The following is a 23096-nucleotide window of genomic DNA, read 5'->3' on the forward strand; positions in this document are numbered from 1 at the left end:
ACAAAATGATTTTAATATATTAAAGCTTATTTATTAAAAATTAAGTTATCATTAATTTTGTTAAAACCGGAATCAGTATAAATACGAATTAAATTAAAACGACAAATAATTGATAAATTCCCTTATATAACTAACAGTTCCATTACTTTAAATATTTCACCAACGCCAACTTTGACCAACTAGATTAATTAGTTTTCGACGGTTCGTAGATCGACGCAGCGTAGAGACAACGCGTTGCCTCTATACATTATCAAAATATTCAGCAAACACAATCCGAACTTGGAACAGATATAAATGGATAAACAGGCTGCCTAATTGAAGGAAAATTATACTGGATAAACATTTACGTGTACCGTATTTAAAAGTTTCGAACGTAAGTTGTAAAGTTTACCCACTGAGTCAAGTGGGATCTCGTATTTCGGTACCATATCACAGATAATATTTGGATGATGTATAATAAACGTCGCTATATAACGGCAACTGAAAATAGGTAGAAGGGCTCTATTTGGGCGAAATTGATTACTGTTGAGTTTGACCTTTGAATAAAAGATCATATAGTAAAACTAGATATCCGTTAAAAATAACATTGAAATGTTAAAAAATTACCCAAACTCTTGCAGCATATATATATATATATATATATATATATATATATATATATATATATATATATATATATATATATATATTAAATGAGCTGCAACAGTTTGGTAATGATTCTTGTATTTTCTTTGAGAGCCAGTCTCATTCTTCAAAATTTTGTTACTCCCACAGAAGTGAAGCATTGCATGGTAGTGATCGGAATAGATATAAAGGCTTGTAGCAATATTCTCAATGATATTTAGAACCTTAGCTGATTTTGATTTAAGGTTTTCGATGTGCTCTGTCCAGAAGAGATAGTAGTATATCGAAAGGCCCTATATTTTTGCAGATGATTTTGTTGGTATGACCTATTACCCAAATTGACGAAGTCATATCTTTCACTGACACGGTTTGTGATTCTAGAGAAATAGATGATACATGATTTTCAAGCCGAAATTTTTAAATCTGAACAGGCAGACCATTGAGCGATGGTATCAATAAAATTCTGTATTGTCCCGAATCCAAGTTTGAACTAAGCGCAAGTTATATCATGAGCTAAAAGACGAGTATTGCTAGCTGAGTTTACAACATGATAACTGATCATTGAGGAACACTATTATCTTGAGTACACGTGGGAGATAAGCAGTTGCCTAAACGAACCTTGAATTTTTAGTTGGTTAAAGTAAAAAATAGTTAAAGCCCTAAATGTTAAGTATATCAGTTCAGTAGAACTTGTGATGTAATGGCAACCGCCATATAAAATCGCAGAAAAAAATAGTTCCGAGAAAAACGTGTTTAGAATTTTAATTTTAGATGCCGCGTCACTAAAACAGCTACAAATAATTGTAATTTTTAGAGATCCTCTTAAGGGCATATTCTTAAATTATCAGACTTTGATAATATGAAAACATTATCGATTTTTTTAAAATTTAATGAGCTAAAATAGTCTCTAAATTTGATCGTTACGTCAATGGCATAACCTACCACTAAAAATAAATGTTCCTAAATTGAATCGGAATTTGGAAAATCGATTTCGCATTCAATTAAGAAAAAACTCCGTCTGAATTCTCCCTGACTGTTTTTTATGTCTCTATTTTCCCTCGCAAGCAATTCTCCTACGTACAATACGATGCCACAGAGGAAACGAAAAAGGAAATATGGAGCCGGGAAAAAAAACGCGGAGGCAATTACCAAATGTATTTCACCTTTGCGGTCTCGAGAAAAAATTGCTCTCTCACATAATTCTCCGATCTCTAATTCAAGCGTTTCCTGCTGCGGGCGCATTTTTTAAAGCCCAGTTTCAATTTCCCCTCGCTTAGACCCGGGTCTGAGAATAGGAATTCGGTTGGAAAATTGTTCCGCGCCCGTTGTCTTACTGGATTTAGATAAGCCAAGTTAGTTCGCTTGGTGCGTTGTGACGTATCTGAGAGCACTACGAGTAAGAATGTTTCAATCTATTTACGAATTATATATATTGTTGAGTTGATAATGAGACAAAACAATGTTGTAAAGAAAATACAGTTTATTTTCTCTGTTCTTTGCATTAATGTACAAGTACGAGTTTATTTATCTTCTTCTATATATTAGTCGTTTTAGCGAAAAGGTTTTCTCTTTTTTTAAAGAAAACGGCACCACCGAAAGTCTTGGAATTTGGAATGGTGAAAGTTTATACGGAGGAAGAATATTTAGGCCTAAAATATGTTTCTGATATGTCCTACAAATAAGTAAATTTCAAAAATGTTTGGTGCCTTGTGACGTATCTGATAGCACTACGAGTAAGAATGTTTCAATTTATTTACGAATTATATAGATTGTTGAGTTGATAATGAGACAAAACAATGTAGTAAAGAAAATACAGTTTATTTTCTCTGTTCTTTGCATTAATGTACAAGTACGAGTTTATTTATCTTCTTCTATATATTAGTCGTTTTAGCGAAAAGGTTTTCTCTTTTTTTAAAGAAAACGGCACCACCGAAAGTCTTGGAATTTGGAATGGTGAAAGTTTATACGGAGGAAGAATATTTAGGCCTAAAATATGTTTCTGATATGTCCTACAAATAAGTAAATTTCAAAAATGTTTGGTGCCTTGTGACGTATCTGATAGCACTACGAGTAAGAATGTTTTTAATTTATTTACGAATTATATAGATTGTTGAGTTGATAATGAGACAGAACAATGTTGAAAAGAAAATACAGTTTATTTTCTCTGTTCCTTGCATTAATGTACAAGTACGAGTTTATTTATCTTCTTCTATATATTAGTCGTTTTAGCGAAAAGGTTTTCTCTTTTTTTAAAGAAAACGGCACCACCGAAAGTCTTGGAATTTGGAATGGTGAAAGTTTATACGGAGGAAGAATATTTAGGCCTAAAATATGTTTCTGATATGTCCTACAAATAAGTAAATTTCAAAAATGTTTGGTGCCTTGTGACGTATCTGATAGCACTACGAGTAAGAATGTTTCAATTTATTTACGAATTATATAGATTGTTGAGTTGATAATGAGACAAAACAATGTAGTAAAGAAAATACAGTTTATTTTCTCTGTTCTTTGCATTAATGTACAAGTACGAGTTTATTTATCTTCTTCTATATATTAGTCGTTTTAGCGAAAAGGTTTTCTCTTTTTTTAAAGAAAACGGCACCACCGAAAGTCTTGGAATTTGGAATGGTGAAAGTTTATACGGAGGAAGAATATTTAGGCCTAAAATATGTTTCTGATATGTCCTACAAATAAGTAAATTTCAAAAATGTTTGGTGCCTTGTGACGTATCTGATAGCACTACGAGTAAGAATGTTTCAATTTATTTACGAATTATATAGATTGTTGAGTTGATAATGAGACAAAACAATGTAGTAAAGAAAATACAGTTTATTTTCTCTGTTCTTTGCATTAATGTACAAGTACGAGTTTATTTATCTTCTTCTATATATTAGTCGTTTTAGCGAAAAGGTTTTCTCTTTTTTTAAAGAAAACGGCACCACCGAAAGTCTTGGAATTTGGAATGGTGAAAGTTTATACGGAGGAAGAATATTTAGGCCTAAAATATGTTTCTGATATGTCCTACAAATAAGTAAATTTCAAAAATGTTTGGTGCCTTGTGACGTATCTGATAGCACTACGAGTAAGAATGTTTCAATTTATTTACGAATTATATAGATTGTTGAGTTGATAATGAGACAAAACAATGTAGTAAAGAAAATACAGTTTATTTTCTCTGTTCTTTGCATTAATGTACAAGTACGAGTTTATTTATCTTCTTCTATATATTAGTCGTTTTAGCGAAAAGGTTTTCTCTTTTTTTAAAGAAAACGGCACCACCGAAAGTCTTGGAATTTGGAATGGTGAAAGTTTATACGGAGGAAGAATATTTAGGCCTAAAATATGTTTCTGATATGTCCTACAAATAAGTAAATTTCAAAAATGTTTGGTGCCTTGTGACGTATCTGATAGCACTACGAGTAAGAATGTTTTTAATTTATTTACGAATTATATAGATTGTTGAGTTGATAATGAGACAGAACAATGTTGAAAAGAAAATACAGTTTATTTTCTCTGTTCCTTGCATTAATGTACAAGTACGAGTTTATTTATCTTCTTCTATATATTAGTCATTTTAGCGAAAAGTTTTCTCTTTTTTTAAAGAAAACGGCACCAATGAAAGTCTTGGAAGTTGCATGGTGAAAGTTTATACGGAGAAAGAATATTTAGGCCTAACATATTTTTCTGATATGTCCTACAAATAAGTAAATTTCAAAAATGTTTGGTGCCTTATGGCGTATCTGAGAGCACTACGAGTAAGAATGTTTCAATTTATTTACGAATTATATAGATTGTTGAGTTGATAATGAGACAAAACAATGTAGTAAAGAAAATACAGTTTATTTTCTCTGTTCTTGCATTAATGTACAAGTACGAGTTTATTTATCTTCTTCTATATATTAGTCGTTTTAGCGAAAAGGTTTTCTCTTTTTTAAAGAAAACGGCACCACCGAAAGTCTTGGAATTTGGAATGGTGAAAGTTTATACGGAGGAAGAATATTTAGGCCTAAAACATGTTTTTGATATGTCCTACAAATAAGTAATTTTCAAAAATGTTTGGTGCCTTGTGACGTATCTGATAGCACTACGAGTAAGAATGTTTCAATTTATTTACGAATTATATAGATTGTTGAGTTGATAATGAGACAAAACAATGTAGTAAAGAAAATACAGTTTATTTTCTCTGTTCTTGCATTAATGTACAAGTACGAGTTTATTTATCTTCTTCTATATATTAGTCGTTTTAGCGAAAAGGTTTTCTCTTTTTTTAAAGAAAACGGCACCACCGAAAGTCTTGGAATTTGGAATGGTGAAAGTTTATACGGAGGAAGAATATTTAGGCCTAAAACATGTTTTTGATATGTCCTACAAATAAGTAATTTTCAAAAATGTTTGGTGCCTTGTGACGTATCTGATAGCACTACGAGTAAGAATGTTTCAATTTATTTACGAATTATATATATTGTTGAGTTGATAATGAGACAAAACAATGTTGTAATGAAAATACAGTTTATTTTCTCTGTTCTTTGCATTAATGTACAAGGACGAGTTTATTTATCTTCTTCTATATATTAGTCGTTTTAGCGAAAAATTTTCTCCTTTTTTAAAGAAAACGGCACCACCGAAAGTCTTGGAATTTGGAATGGTGAAAGTTTATACGGAGGAAGAATATTTAGGCCTAAAATATTTTTCTGATATGTCCTACAAATAAGTAAATTTCAAAAATGTTTGGTGCCTTGTGGCCTATCTGAGAGCACTACGAGTAAGAATGTTTCAATTTATTTACGAATTGTATAGATTGTTGAGTTGATAATGAGACAAAACAATGTAGTAAAGAAAATACAGTTTATTTTCTCTGTTCTTGCATTAATGTACAAGTACGAGTTTATTTATCTTCTTCTATATATTAGTCGTTTTAGCGAAAAGGTTTTCTCTTTTTTTAAAGAAAACGGCACCACCGAAAGTCTTGGAATTTGGAATGGTGAAAGTTTATACGGAGGAAGAATATTTAGGCCTAAAACATGTTTTTGATATGTCCTACAAATAAGTAATTTTCAAAAATGTTTGGTGCCTTGTGACGTATCTGATAGCACTACGAGTAAGAATGTTTCAATTTATTTACGAATTATATATATTGTTGAGTTGATAATGAGACAAAACAATGTAGTAAAGAAAATACAGTTTAGCATTAATATACAAGGACGAGTTTATTTATCTTCTTCTATATATTAGTCGTTTTAGCGAAAAATTTTCTCCTTTTTTAAAGAAAACGGCACCACCGAAAGTCTTGGAATTTGGAATGGTGAAAGTTTATACGGAGGAAGAATATTTAGGCCTAAAATATTTTTCTGATATGTCCTACAAATAAGTAAATTTCAAAAATGTTTGGTGCCTTGTGGCCTATCTGAGAGCACTACGAGTAAGAATGTTTCAATTTATTTACGAATTATATAGATTGTTGAGTTGATAATGAGACAAAACAATGTAGTAAAGAAAATACAGTTTAGCATTAATGTACAAGTACGAGTTTATTTATCTTCTTCTATATATTAGTCGTTTTAGCGAAAAGTTTTCTCTTTTTTTAAAGAAAACGGCACCACCGAAATTCTTGTAATTTGGAATGGTGAAAGTTTATATGGAGGAAGAATATTTAGGCCTAAAATATTTTTCTGATATATTCTACAAATAAGTAAATTTCAAAAATGTTTGGTGCCTTGTGGCCTATCTGAGAGCACTACGAGTAAGAATGTTTCAATTTATTTACGAATTATATATATTGTTGAGTTGATAATGAGACAAAACAATTTTGTAAAGAAAATACAGTTTATTTTCTCTGTTCTTTGCATTAATATACAAGGACGAGTTTATTTATCTTCTTCTATATATTAGTCGTTTTAGCGAAAAATTTTCTCCTTTTTTAAAGAAAACGGCACCACCGAAAGTCTTGGAATTTGGAATGGTGAAAGTTTATACGGAGGAAGAATATTTAGGCCTAAAATATTTTTCTGATATATTCTACAAATAAGTAAATTTCAAAAATGTTTGGTGCCTTGTGGCCTATCTGAGAGCACTACGAGTAAGAATGTTTCAATTTATTTACGAATTATATATATTGTTGAGTTGATAATGAGACAAAACAATGTAGTAAAGAAAATACAGTTTATTTTCTCTCTTCTTTGCATTAATATACAAGGACGAGTTTATTTATCTTCTTCTATATATTAGTCGTTTTAGCGAAAAGTTTTCTCTTTTTTTAAAGAAAACGGCACCACCGAAATTCTTGTAATTTGGAATGGTGAAAGTTTATACGGACGAAGAATATTTAGGTCTAAAATATTTTTCTTATATCTCCTACAAATAAGTAAATTTCAAAAATGCTTGGTGCCTTGTGACGTATCTAAGAGCACTACGAATAAAAATATTTCAATTTATTTACGAATTATATAGATTGTTGAGTTGATAATGAGATAAAACAATTACATTTAGTTAATGTACAAGGACCAGTTTATTTATGTTCTTCTATATATTAGTTGTTTTAGCGAAAAGGTTTTCCCTTTTTTTAAAGAAAACGGCACCACCGAAAGTCTTGGAATTTGGAATGGTGAAAGTTTATATGGAGGAAGAATATTTAGGCTTAAAACATGTTTTTGATATGTCCTACAAACAAGTAAATTTCAAACATGTTTGGTGCCTTGTGGCGTATCTGAGAGCACTACGAATAAGAATATTTCAATTTGTTTACGAATTATATAGATTGTTGTGTCGATAATGAGACAAAACAATGTCGTAAATAAAATACAATTTATTTGCTCTGTTCTTTTTTGATTTTGGTAATTATTGTATAGTTTCAATGAGCTTGCAAGTTGTATAATTTGTCATGGATATCTTTATGATTTATGAAAAATAAACATAAAATGATAAAAAAAATTTAATAGCCGTTACCAAAATAATATTATCTGTCAACCTTGATACATTCACAAATCACTGAACTTATTACGGATATATTGATTTATTACTAATAAATTTATATCGTATGTGCTTTTCGAATATATAATAGTAAATTTATATACGCTATGGTCAGATTGAATTATCGCTTGAATAGGCAAACATATCCATAATATCCAACAAACCTCTTTCCAACATTAATTGATTATACGCAGCATCCAGGTACTCAATAAATGTCAGTTTCAATGGGCGACCACTTCTGCAAGTCGAAATTACATTTTACCCATCTAATTAATCCGTTAAAATCTTTTTCCGCGTTTAATTGAATCGCTGTCTATGTACTAGAAACAACACCAAGCCTCGCACGACAAATGGGTTTCCATTAACCAACTGGTTACCTTTAAAAGCGAGTCAGAAAAACGGGAATTTACGGAGGACTCTTGAAAGTTTTTAACGCAACAACCTTTTAATGTTTTATTCGCAAATAAAGCTTTTTTCAGCTTTATATTAGGTACTGAGTGTATTTGATGAAAAATTAGATATTTTCCGAACTTATTTTTTAGAAAATTTTCATATTATTGAAAGATAGTGCGTCTGATAAAACGGTCAATATACGTTTCTCGACTCATAAGCCCTAATTATTATCACTAATGTTTTGAAGAATTTTGCTAGCACTTGGCAACATCGCCCACCAGCACCAAATCAATTCAAATTTTATATACTGATAACGTTACATATTCCGATGCGTTATATCTGTTTTTAACTAGGATAAATTGTAATCGAAGAATCCGCTCCGAGTTTAAGATGAATTTTATATTATTACAAACTGCAATTGACATTATATTCGACGTCATCTATTACGTGCATTGTTTCTTTCGTTGGACCGATTATAATTATAGGTTACAACTGATACAATAGATGTGACAATACGTGAGAATTGTAAAGAGTTGTTTAATTTTTAATAATATGAAGTGCCTGAAGAACTGAGTAATAAAGGGTGAAAAATAACTTAAGAGATAATTCTCTTCAGTAAAATTCCATGATTGAAAAGGTTATATTGTAAGTGTATATTGCAAGCGTCACTTCTAGACAAATTCTATTCTACTTCTTTATTTTGAAGAAATATTGTATTGAGGGCAAAACTAATATACTTGTCTAGTATGCTAAGATAAAAAGTTGCCTGTTACAGAAGTTTAGTCCCTATAAGCACAAATTTGTTTTAAATAAATTTAAACTTGTTCTCTCAAGTAGTTTGTTTTTTAATAGCGGCCCTACTGGCCTAAACACTGGCCTAATCTTAAAATTGGCTTTGTAATGTTTATATAAAGATCCGTCGTATTTATCAGACATTATTCCATTCAGTCACCACTTGTGTCAGACTCATTTTACAATCAAACGATGAATACAAGTCCTAGATAAAAGAAAGAATATTGAAAATAAGAAAATGGAGAAAGAATATTTGAAATTCGGTTCTAAATTTTATGAATATAGATTTAAAATTATAACGGGTTTCAAAAAAATTTGCACACCCTATAACACTGTCTACACACTATGTACCATGCATTAACATTAGCTTGTGTCCACAATTGACTTCATTTTCCATTTATTATTATTTTAATATATAATTTTGAGTTGAATTCTCATGGCCTCCTATGTTGAAACAAACTAACTCGTGTAAAACAACTAAGTGAATGATAGCCGTTAAATTTTAATAAACTGAATTATCTAAGATTTCGTTGCGAGTTTAATTCAATATCTCAGCGGTTGGGCCATAAAAATATTTCAGTTTTATTCAATTATTTGCCTGCTAAAAGCTTTCGTAATTAAAAATCATATTTAATGTTTATATGTTGTACGCTTGGAGGGAGATTCAATTAATCGACCTTTGAGGTTCCTGTATCAAAAGAAGGAAAATAGGGATAATGCTCCGGCGTATATTCTCGAAGCACTTCAAACGTTATATGGATTTTTATTTCAGTATATTTCGTTCGTTTAAAGAGCATATATTTATATGTATTTTGGTCATGTCAGGTGCAAGAATCTCATTTACCTTGGCGTCATGGAGATGTATATGGGAAGAAAATGTAGGAACATATTTCTTGTTGAATTTTATAATACAGTTCAAACTCGTAGCTATCTCAGTAATAGCCTAATAATAGTACTAGGATCGTCCTAGTACATCAATTACCTCGAATAATTTTTTTTTTATTATTTAATTAATACATTGTTACTAGTCGTTCCCGTCTAACCAACAATTTGCCTTTATACTAACTTATATCTAGGTATACAACCAGAAGGACCCATCGGCCCTAAGTCAGTCTCTGGTGAAGTAATGTTTATACATACCACTGCTGATTTTTTTTAAATATGCACCTCACTACACAACACTACACAAGATTAGATGGTTTGATTATTTTGAGCCTGTGTCCTGTTCTGGTGGTATCCAAAAGTTGCAATATTTCAATATTCGTATGAGAATGGTGTCTTTTCTCATGCCCCCTTGCATTTCGTTTGATTTCTTGACTGACTGTGGGTATCTGAAGGTCTCGATGTCGGTAATCAGACCTATAGTATTTGGGTGCACCTACAATACCTCTCAGGACTTTGTTCTGACAAATTTGTATTTTATTTATGTTACTCTTTGCAGAACATCCCCATAATTGAACCCCGTATGTCCATACAGGTTTCAATATTTGCTTATATAATAGCAATTTATTATGTACTGATAATTGTGATTTTCTTCCACTTAGCCAGTACATTTTCCTTGTGGTACACCTGCTTTAGCTTCTTTTATTTTAGAGTAAACTTCTTCTTGTCTGACTCTAAACATTCTGGTTGTAATGTGTGATTTTAATAGTTTGGTGTGTTGTTTTTTTAGTATTTTCTATAGTTTATGTACAAGGCCTTTATGCCAAATCTTATCGAAGGCTTGTGTTACATCTAAGAATATAGCTGAGCATTCCTTTTTACTTTCGTAGGCTTTTTTAATAACATCTGTTATTCTGTGGACCTAGTCAATTGTTGAATGCTTGTTAATAAACCCAAATTGGTGTGTTGGTATTAAGTTTTTTCTCTCTATTATCGGTTTTATTCTTTTCAACAGGAGTTTTTCAAAAACCTTAGATATTACTGGCAGCAGTGATATAGGTCTATAGGATTTTATTTCGTTTGGTGACTTCCCAGGTTTTGGGATCATTATAATTTCCGGCATCTTCCGAATGTCTGGGACATGTTTTAATCTAAATACTGTATTGATCAAGTTGGTGAGTTTTATAATTCCCTTTCTTGGTAGGACTAAAAAGTTAAAGAGAAATAATAATTTATGCATGTCAAACTTTTTCTTAACTAATTTGTAAAGTGCGCGCCTAAATTCATAGTACGGTAAGTTCTGTAGTTTTTTCTTGTTATTTGGTCCTGAAGAATGGAGGATTTATTTCATCAAGTACTAGTCAATTTATTATAGGCTTCCTTAAATCATTAGGAGTTAAACTCTTGAGAGTATATAAATTCCCAAAGGATTTGGGAATGATAAACCATGAGTTTAATTGGTTGGCTTATGAGCTAAAGTAACGTAATATTGTGAAATATTCCTTGGGTAATTAAAGTTCTACAAAGAGTGTTGTTACAATACTTTGACAAAATAAATTCTATCGATTTTTAACAATAAAACTTAAAATAAAAAAATCTTTTAAAACTAATTTATATGCTTAATTCATTATAGTTAAAAACTAGTAACGCCCTCTTTAATTTTTATTTTCTCTCTAGGTGCTCACAAAGGACAGCGTCACTGTATCTGTAGATGCTGTGGTGTACTATAGGGTCTCTAATGCAACGGTCTCCATCGCAAACGTGGAAAATGCTCATCACTCCACCAGATTGTTGGCTCAGACAACGCTGCGTAACATAATGGGTCAACGTCCTCTCCACGAAATCCTCAGCGAACGCGAGAGCATCTCCCAACACATGAAAGCATTACTGGATGAAGCTACCGATTCTTGGGGCATTAACGTCGAGAGAGTGGAAATGTAATAACCCTTTCGTTCGTGAAACAACAAACATCTACTAAGAAACGTATCTATTTTATAGAAAAGACGTTCGTTTGCCTGTTCAGCTTCAACGAGCGATGGCTGCCGAAGCGGAAGCCGCCAGAGAGGCCAGAGCCAAAGTTATCGCGGCCGAAGGCGAACAGAAGGCATCACGAGCCCTCCGTGAAGCCTCCGAAGTTATTGGCGATTCTCCAGCTGCGCTACAGCTACGTTATTTGCAGGTACTTTTATTCAGTCTATTAAAGAATGCGGTAATGTTTTATGTTTTCGATGTTTTAAAACTATTTATTTTCAGTGTTTTTTATGGATTTTGATCATTTGCATGTTTGATGTTGAATAAGATGGTTGAATATTATGCTTTGTCAGATTTCGTCTGGAATATATATATATATATATATATATATATATATATATATATATATATATATATATATCAATAGACAAAAATTAATTTTCATGCTTTATGTCATGAGGGTTGGCAATATAAAAATGTTATTTTAAATGTATTTATTCTGCAATGAAATGTTACTTAACTATGTAATATATCCATCTAATTTAAAGAGTTCTACTAGTAAAGAATCAGAAATTATCAGAATTATCCATATGCTATCAAGTTAATGCCATTTACGTTAGTTTTTTTTAACCACTATCGTTCATAGATAATATTAGTACAGAGAAATCATTCATCATTAGTTATTTCAAAAATAGACTGTGAGGTGGGTTGAAATTATCTAAATAACGAGTTATTTTTGTAAGAGCATGCATATACATACCATCCATGCATCTAACATATCTATAAATTCTCAAAGTTATATTGAATAGTTATGTAGAGAGCGAAGAAATTGATGCTCTAAACGGGTCTGGTACACTTTGGTAATGAGGAAAATATTTATTTGAAAACATAAAGTTGCACAATTTTTTATTGATCAATCATATTTATAGATAGATAGATAGATAGAAATTATAATTGTTGAAAGTTGTGTTTTTGGAGCAGTACCCTATTTTTATGCATATATTGTATTCTTAATCTTAGTTGACAGGATGAATCCATCAAAATAGCGTGTAGGAAATTCGTTATTCTTGTCTTTTATGTATATAGTATAACCAGTGCAATCCTAATCTCTGATCATCAGCATCATCATCTATATTGATTTCGAACATTCTTCATTATATTTTTCATAAAATAGTTTTGTCTTGGGCGCAATACTTTATGTTTAAAAATGTTAGATTATCATACTGTTTTGGAGAAATGCACAGGAATTGCTAAAATAAAGGATACATGTTCATGTTCATCTTCTTTTCCAACATGGCTACTCTTAAGTATTTAACGGCTCTACTTTGTGATTGTAGGTCGTCCATTTTGACCTTTTTTCGCGTATTATTAAGCTAGATTATTCCCAATGCGAATTATATTGTGAAAAATGTTTTAGGAAGCATCAGTGAACATCTACTGACTAACTGCCGCTTCTATTATTAAATATTATTTACATAAATACTATGCTAAAAGCAGGGTGAGATCCGTGAAAAGCTTAATCATTTTTGTGGAAAAGTGTAAAGTTTCTAAAGCTGCTTAAAATAACTGCCAGCAATTTACAGTCAAATACCCCAGGAGTTCTTTACTCTGCCTCATTTTTTTTCCTAACAGTCCCTTTATTGTTGAGTTCTAAGTCTCGTTTAGCCTATTCGATGTTCTAAGTTACCTAAAGAACTTAGGGAGAAAAAAGTGCACACTCATAAGTTTCGCAAATAAATACCTTTGTTTTTTAAGTTATTTAATTAAATTAAGACATTCAAAGTTTTATTGTAATTATCGAGTGCAGTTATTTAAAAAAGAACGCTCTGCTTAACTTTCGGAAAATTCACCTGTAGTTAAGGCCAGCGTTGCCAACTTGTGGCGTATTTCTCATTTTGCGAGGAAAATCATGTTGATTAGAAATTGACAAAATATGGAGAAAATGCGGGGATTTTAAGATCTCAGCGCAAATATAACATAGATAGTCCGGGTCGGAATACTTCTACAAGAACTTCAAATACCCACTGAAGGGAAGACTGAAAAATGACATTTAAAGAGTTTCAAGCGTTCTTTCAAGTGGATACTCGCTCTAAAAGCGTGTTTAGACCCTATGCTAGAGCAGTACATTCTATTTCTGATCCTTCCAACAATACCAAAGGAATACTATGTTACAATATATAACCAATTCACTAGAGTATATACAGAATTCATGTCTTATAAACTTCCAGAGCTAATGAATTTCAGTATTATGTTTCAATCATGTTTACAAATTGAAATCAAGTCCTATCCTAATATGTTAAGTGCTGACATCAGCATCTCAACACATTTTCTAGGAAAGAAAGTCTTGAAAATGTGAAAACAGATGAAAGTGTACCTCGTGCTGCTAATGCAGATTTCATTGATTTTGACATAAGCGATTTCAGTGGTCCTTTATTTTTTTTGTATTCGCTGTAAATCCACCAGAAGCTCAACATCTATATACGCAACATCTAATATCAAGCTATGCTTGACCTTCATCTACATTGGCTTCAGTTTCATGCAGATAACATTCATGATGGTGAATGTTACTGGGGTAAAGTGATTTGTTTTAAAAACGCTGCGGGAGAAAACTTCTAAAACATAAAAACTATGATGTACTTGCTGTTGATATTGCCATTTTCGAACGCATTGCTCTTGCGAAAAATTAGTATCCTTAAAAAATTTAAAACAAATTGTATAGTTTCTAACGACAACAGGGGAATGTTTTAAAAACATGTTTAAAAGTAAGTTTAACCCACTAAGTAAAATGTTTGCAAGACAAATACGAAAAAAAGTGTAACGTTATAATTAGCGTTATAACTCTCGTCTTAAAATAATCCACAGTCAGTCGACAGTCGCAAAACGGTTAAACTAGCCAATAGTTAAAAAACTATTTGCTTCTCTGTAGTGTATAGATTGGTTCAATGTAAGAAGTTTTAAATTTGCAAGTGTTAGTGTGAAAAAGGGGATGTAATCATCATCCCAAATATGTTTAATCCTATTTTAATATTGGGGAACTATAATAAATGTAACGGGTTTATTTCTATTGGACTCCTATATGTTTCAACCGTGCCATAAGTGAGAAGAAGATATAGGTATAACTTCTCGTACTTTCTTTGGGAAAGAAAAGAAAAGGGATACTTGATGTTATGTTCTCTCTATTATGTTCAAAAAACAGTTACATTTTCAATAATTATTTTTATATTTTTATTAAATTATTTTTATATTTTATATATTTAAGATAATAGGAACGGAGTAATGACCACTAAATATTTGTATCGTATTTTCTCAGTCTTTAACAACTCTTTAACCATGGCATGGTATTTAAATGTAATAGTAATTTTATTTGTCCTTAATTAGGAATATCTTAAGATTATTTTTTGTTAATCTACAATGAAAGAAGTTTTTTGACATTCAAGAATTTGAAATTGAAAAATTTGGTCTAGAGATCTGGAAAATTGAAAAAGTCACTCAAAAAAAAACCTAGTAGTTGCCAAGATACCATAGGTACAGTCAAAATTATTTTACTCTTTGGCACTCAAAATATTGTTTTTATTAAAATATCATATTAATAAATAATCCTGAAAAATAAAGTTGCAAAATGCTGCTATATTAATGCACAATATATTGTTATTTACAATCATAGCATAAATGAAACATAAAACTATATATATATATATATATATATATATATATATATATATATATATATGACATATAAATCTATATATGTAAGTATAATCAGCACATTATTTTCAAGGTCGATAGTAAAAGTCGATAGTAAAAAGTAGTTAATTACTAAAGAGTTGATAATCGTTTACAGTTGATTTCAGTTCCCACGCCTACTTATAATTCATAACATTGCACATTATTATTTAAAGAGTTCAGTCTTTTAAGTTTCAATCTAGTTTCATTCCCTAAAATAACAATGAGGGAAATTAGCAAATTTGTCTCCCTAATTTAGTAAATTGGACTTGGATTATTGGGAAATTTAATAAATTGGCATTGATATATCTTATTTGGTATTACTTATTGTTTTTATTTACCTATAATGGTCATGTCATTTTGTAATCAAGTCAATGTCTCAACTTACACGAGAAGTATGTATTTAAAGCACAATATTCAACTCACTAATGACTTTAACTGATGCAGCTGTCCCGGCTAGGCAAAATCGCTGGCTTTGTATATATTTGCAATCATTTATCTCGTCGGAATTTACTTCCCGCTACGAACAAAACACCATCATTACTCAGTCGATAGAGCGAAATCGGTTTTTTTCGCCGATAGAATCGTCTGTATCGAAAAATAAATTGCAGTCGCACCCTCGCCTCTACGATTGATGCGTTATAAAATAGCGATTAAAAAAGCTTTACGGTCATTTAAAAAGCTTACACCAGTTTTATTGCTATCAAGCGTGGGACGAATGCTGGAAAAGCCTCTTCCGTGAGCTTGTTTAAAAAATACGTCGGTTTTACGTGCGGGGTCCGGCTGATGCTTTAATCGAATTTCGGCCGAATTACCGACTGGATGGGAGCAGATGGATTGGGATTTAAAACAACAGATTACGCGAATCGGAATCGTCGAAAAATTGCAATATCCCTCGGGCTCTGTTTATTTATCTAGTTAACACGGGGCTTGTCTTTTATATTTCGGGATTTCGATAAACTCGCGTTGTAGTTTTTTATATCTTTCATACAATTAATACTTCTTAAATCTGTTGTAATTCCGCTGCTTTGTCCACACTTATTCATTAATGGGTACAAATTTTTTCATAATCATAATCTGAATATGGTTTATTAAGAATATAGAAATGACCAGAATCTTTTAAAATGAAGAAATCTCAAGAAAATTGCTTGTCCTCATCATCATCATAAACCCATAGCGGGCTCTTTGTGAGACACTGATGTTTGTGACGTAGGATTACTTATAATCTTCACTAAATCTCGTCATATGTAACGATCGGCTATGTTCTGACTTTGAACAATGTCTTTCTATCTAGTTAGATCAGAATTGCGTCCTCCACGTAATAGATTGAAATCCGGAGATCAGTATGAAGAATTTTTTAATTTTTGGTTCGACAGATATGCCCAATATTGTAATCTGCGTCTCTTCTGTGGACTGATTATCGTATTTTAACCAAAAATTGGATCTATATCGTGTTTGATGTTCTCTCCTGTTTTATTTTCCTTTCTCAGTATAGGAACAAATATTGCTTTCTTCTATGCTGATTACTTTCTTGTCTTATGAATTAATATATCTGTAATATTGAGAGAGTTTTCTTGATATTTCCTATTCTGTCAACATCGGTTATAAATGCTAAAATAAACTTCTCTAAAAAATAGTATCGTTTCTTTTAAGTTTGTTTTTTCCTTTCGTTTGAAAGCTGTACACGTTTTTGTGAAATTTACAAAATTGTTTGTTTCTATATTCATGTTAAAGCTTCGTCATTTACTTGTTATCACCAATAGTCTCCATTATCGTTAAGAATCGCAACTTTGCAACAGGTTGTGATTAACTAGTTTGATTGGAGATTGACAAGTTATCATACTTTTCATAAATGGTTTACATCCTACTAGCGCATAAGTTTATTGTATACCTTTTTCGAACACAATTCATGTAAGTCTCATATGTCGAGCTTCTCTCTGTGGCTAATTTTGGGTAATTGATTCAAAACTTTTTTTGGATAATGTCTTTTTCGGCGATTGGATGATCAGAATATTCATTGTGCACTGTTATATACAGAAGCTCATCTAGCATTTCCTTCAATAATCCTGTTAATCTTAATGAACTTTGTTGAAAATTACGGCTCAATTATTCATAGTCTTTCTTAATTTTTACCTGGAAACAACTTTCCAGCCTCTGTACGTATTGCGGTAGTACCTTTCTGGTTTCACTCTAAGGAAAACGTAAGAAACCAAGAAAAATTTAAAGGAATAATAGATATTATTTTAAAATGGACAGTGGATATGTATAGTAACAATAGGTTGTAGCTGCTTCTCTGTAAGTACGGGCTCCATCGATGTGAAAAGTTGATAATCGGATGAAGCCAGGTCTGGAGAGTATGGCGAAAAAGGGGTATAACTGGCTATCTAAGTGATTTCTGTATGTCTGGCTGTCTGTATTAACTGTTTGTCCAAATTTCAACAGTTCATAATATTATTATTGGTATTATTATGGTATTGCGACCAAGGCGATTTAGCTGTACTTATTTGGCATTTTTCAATACCCGTTACTATTCGATTTAAAAATGGCTTCTGTCTATGCCTTTGAACCATCATTTTATTGACGATTATCGAATTTTCTAATTCATATCACTGGCACCTATCTTTTGTATTTTTCCCATGGCTTGTAATTGTCGTTTGTTTTTGAGTTAATATAAAGTCTTGATCTGATAATTCCTGCATTTTCTTATCTCTAAACGTTTGTGCCCTACCAGAATATTCTTTGTCTTGAACACTGAACTCTCGCTGCCACTTTGGTCTCTGCTAGTAAACCATGGCTTCATTGGGTTTTTGCTTTCGGTAAAACAAAAAAGCAAGGCCGGTTTTCAGACACAACAGTGGACATATTGAAAAAAATTTTACTTATATAGATTTGAGGTTACCCTTGTCGTTTGTTTTTGAGTTAATATAGAGTCTTGTTCTGATAATTCCTGTATTTTCTCATCTCTCAACGTTTGTGCCCTACCAGAATATTCTTTGTCTTGAACACTGAACTCTCGCTGCCACTTTGGTCTCCGCTAGTAAACCATGGCTTCATTGGGTTTTTGCTTTCGATAAAACAAAAAAGCAAGGCCAGTTTTCAGACACAACAGTGGAGATATTCAAAAAATTTTAACTTATATAGCTTTGAGGATACCCTTGTCGTTTGTTTTTGAGTTAATATAGAGTTTTGATATGATATTCATGTACTTTCTCATCTCTCAACGTTTGTGCCCTACCAGAATATTCTTTGTCTTGAACACTGAACTCTCGCTGCCACTTTGGTCTCTGCTAGTAAACCATGGCTTCATTGGGTTTTTGCTTTCGATAAAACAAAAAAGCAAGGCCAGTTTTCAGACACAACAGTGGAGATATTCAAAAAATTTTAACTTATATAGCTTTGAGGTTACCCTTGTCGTTTGTTTTTGAGTTAATATAGAGTCTTGATGTGATAATTCATGTACTTTCTCATCTCTCAACGTTTGTGCCTTACCAGAACTTTCTTTGTCTTGTCACAAAAGTGGACACATTCAAAAATAACTTACTTACCTTTGAGATTACTGGTAGTAGAATAAAATGACATATGTATGAACTCACAGTATCGGAAATTAACTTATTACCGATATATCCAAGGTAGTACAATGTTACCATTTCATCAACTCACGCTATCTGATAGAAAAAACGCCATTAACATTTTGGCAGATCCTGACATAATACTTTTCCAAACAACAAATAATAGAAACATAATTTCTGGCTATCCGAATAATTCCTGAAGCCAAATTTTATTATGCCCGAATGAAAAATTATATTACGCCTCTAATTAGAGCATACGGAATTAACCCCGTAAAACACGACTTCATATTGTACGACTTCGGTTTATTACTCAGCAGAAAACCTGGTGTAAGATTAAACCTTATTATTTTACTGCAAATTGCGTTTGACAAACTGCTCGCGTTCCGGAGAATGAATACGAAATGTGACGTCCTGGATGTGGAATTTCAGTTTGTATTACCTCGAGCTATCAACTGGATAAACTGTAATATTCAAATTAAATACCAAAATGTCGGGTAATTTAGGGGGTGCGTGTGTCTAGAAGGCGTGTTGATTTATGGCAACTGGGGATGGATGTTGTTTATAAACGATGATAAAGCATTTTCTTCAGTGCCTTCTTGTATTTATCGAGTTAGTATGGTAGCTTGTAGATTTTGTATGAGTAAATATTATTAGTTATAATCTAGTTTAAGTTTTAGCTGATATAGTTATGAGGGTGTTACAAAAATACTGGAAATTTTACAGCCAGCTATACATTCATATATAATTTTTGTAGCACCTTATGTTTGTATATATGTTATTTTAAAACTTATTTCGAACGTAAATAATTTTATTTACTTCCTCTTTTGTTGATAAAAAGTAATCTGTGACCTGATGATGACGTACAATACCTAACACGGCCAAAACCAATGAATTTGTTTGCTTTTATGTCTAGGTTTATTAAAATACTTTAAGGGCATTAAGATATACCGTATGAGGTAAACCATCGTAACATTTACCTTATTTTGCTTGACATTATGTTATAAGTAGCTTCTTAATACATTTCGATGATTTAATTAACACATTCTTCAGATATATATGGTGAAAGAGTGGTAATAATATTCGTCATATTTATTAATTATTTACAAGATTTTATTTTCAATTATTACTGGTAATATTCAATATCATCTGAATTCAAATAATATATAATTAAAATCAATTATATCCCATTAAATGTATGTGAAAATCACGATAAAGGGGTTGACAATAGATGCTAAATGTGCTCAAGATTGTTGAGAAAATAGATAGTTGTAGAAACTTAAATATTTTATATATTTACTTATAATAAAAAGATAAAGAATATGTTCGACGAAATCTGGTAGAAATACGACGACAAACTTGCTTTACTTACTTATGTAAGGCCGAATAGTTCAGAATAGTTCATGTATTACTTCTAAACTTGTAGAGAAATAAAGCCAGATTGTATTTAATACATTTTGAATACTATTAGATGCAAACATTGGAGAAGAAAATTAAATTACGAATTGCTTTAAAATATAGCGTATTCAGCAGATTTAGCTCTCTCGGACTTATGACCCTTCCCAACACCTAAAGCGTTATTTTAACTTCTACATCACCAAGAGGTAATATATTTTATCAACAAATTTGAGGATTATTGAGAAAAAGTGCTTTGGATTTTTACAGAATATCTATAATATTTTCTGGAACTTACTGAGCACACTAGGGTATATTTTAAAGCTTAACAGGTCTTTGTTGTTATTGTGTAAATTAAATAAATATAATTATTGATGAATATTTGATATATTGATATATTTGATGAATACTTTTGCAACCTTTGAATGTTTCATTGATCAAAAATGATTCGCAAAACTGATATTGAAAACATGCTATCTATTTAACGTAGATGTCATTTGAGAAATATTATTTTGTTGGAAAGAGCCATGTATTCGAAAGTTGAAACAGTACTAGTCAAGGAGGAACCATTACCAAACCTTGTTAAACCAGTGAGAACTATGAGCTTTTTGACGACGTTTTATTATGACTTGTCTTGTGCTAGTTGAATATAATATCTTCTTAAGTCGTCAGTCCAACCAGATGGTGATCTTCCCTACTTACTCTTACAGCTACGCTATTTGTACTCCTGGTTCCCTTCACAATAACCTGGTTATATAGGCTGGACTTAGGCCTAATTCTACTATAACGTAGTTCTTGTAACCCTGCTTCTTCTCCTTGGTTTTTGTTTAGTTGTACGTTAGAAACGTCGAGATTCAAAACCCTTTTTGTAAAATATATTTTAACACTCTAATTACCACCTTATCAAGATTAATTGTTAAGTAGAGTTATCTAATTATCTTCAGCAACTGAAATTTCACGCCCCAGGTTATATAAAAGTTCATTTTCATCACACTGTGATGATTTGTATTTCTATTTTAAGAAATACAGCTTTTCCAGTTTAACTTCTTCGAAATTATTAATTATTGGGTATACATAGATAATATAGATTCTATATTTTCCCTTTTTATGGCCACCATTATTGTTAAAAAGTAACTTCCCTCCATTATCGTTTATGATATTTTTGTCTTCGCCAGGTATTATATCTATTTTTCATCCTTGAATAAAAAAATTTATTTTGTCATTGATGTGTTTTTGAAACACTTTAGCCAGAATATTCTCACAAAAGCAACAAGCAAAGTATTTCCTGGAATATTGACTACACCAAGCAAGTGCTACATTATTTCTACCTACGTTTATTAATGAAACCTAGAACGTTTAGTTTGGATAGGTAATATGTAGGTCAATCTATATTACGAATCTCTTTAAACGCCAAGCACTTTAATTTAAACGGAGTAAAGTCGTAAACTAACACATACAATTATGTCAGCACCGTAATAAGCAAGATTATGGCCAACATTTCGTTGATTGGTTTATCAGGAGTTCTCGGTTGAATAATTGCGTAAATTAGACCGTTAGGATTCTGTAAGAGAGCCTCTAAAACAATCAAGATAATTTCCTTTCAAATCTCCGAAACACAATCCTACGTTTATGTCGATACTTAAGGTATTTTATGTTCTCCTGGCTCGTAAGTATTATTGCCAAATTCGACGATAATGGTTATTTCACGGCCTAAATATAACGCCGAAAAAAGCGACGATATTTGAACATTTCCGATATGAATAGCGATTTGATGAATTTATTTCACAAATAATTTTTTTCACAAGTTTTATTTATCTCTTATAATCTTATAAATTGTTGTTAAAGATACAGTCAAGTTCATTTCAAAAAATATAGTAATATTGCTAAGTTATAATCCATGGATATTCCAACAAAAGATTCAAGGAAAAGCCAGTATATATAAATCGCAAGTAGTCCCATATGGAAATAGAGATAAATATTTTGGTAAGGTCCTTGATGTTAAACTAAGGTGGAAGGCTCATGTTAAAAAAACGTGAAGGACTCAATCTGAAGTCCAAAAGTGTACTGGTTATTGGGTAGATGTCCAGCCCTGTCACTGTGTAATAAGATATTGTTTTATCATCAAATATTTAAACCAGTGTCGTATTATAGTGTTCAACTCAAGGGTTGTACCAGCCAAATCTATAGACATATTATACAAAGATTACATGCGAAGTGTTATTGATGCTCCATGGTACATTCGTAACTATAATGTGCATAAGAATGTGAAGGCAGAAACTCTCGATAGCGTTATCAAGGACTATAATCCAAGACGTGAACGGAGACTGCTGCAATGTTGCAACATCAATGTTGAGATTCTCCAACTTCTAGATAAATAATGCACAAAATTCAATGCACATTGAAAACGTTGATATATATTTTAAGTCCAAAGTTTGGTTCTCTGTTAAATGGTTCTTTGTAATTTTAGACCGTAGCAAATTCGAATAAATTAGCAAAAAGGTTAACTAGGGTTAATTTTCTAGATTGCTATAATAAATATTTTAAAAACTTTTTTTACAACTATTTGTATCGAATTTGCCTAAAATATTATTAACAAACTGTGTTTGAAAGTAATAAAGAAATCTTTGTGCAGTCCCGTAAACTAAGGCTCAGAAATATTTGGCCGATTTCTGTATATTAACTCGCTAATATAATAGTTTAAAACTGTAGATTCCTGTGGAACTGTTATCAGTAATATTATGTGATTTCCATCACACTAGTAATTATACATAGTTGGTTGACGCC

At 31.5% G+C, this 23096-nt stretch overlaps 1 protein-coding gene across 5 annotated transcripts in view; it reads left to right on the top strand.

The window, feature by feature from the left end:
- The window catches only part of LOC143198891 (band 7 protein AGAP004871), a 165740-nt gene that overhangs the window by 139165 nt on the left and 3479 nt on the right, over positions 1 to 23096 (top strand). For all 5 annotated transcript variants that reach the window (XM_076408503.1, XM_076408504.1, XM_076408505.1 and 2 more), the window contains 2 exons: positions 11335 to 11594; positions 11656 to 11836. In XM_076408503.1, coding sequence (XP_076264618.1) covers positions 11335 to 11594; positions 11656 to 11836 — 441 coding nt within the window. The remainder of the gene's footprint in view (positions 1 to 11334; positions 11595 to 11655; positions 11837 to 23096) is intronic.

This window comes from Rhynchophorus ferrugineus, unplaced genomic scaffold (genome assembly GCF_030347505.1).
Source record: "Rhynchophorus ferrugineus isolate W39M unplaced genomic scaffold, kcgeb_rfMv2 rfM6, whole genome shotgun sequence".
NCBI classification, from domain to species: domain Eukaryota; kingdom Metazoa; phylum Arthropoda; class Insecta; order Coleoptera; family Curculionidae; genus Rhynchophorus; species Rhynchophorus ferrugineus.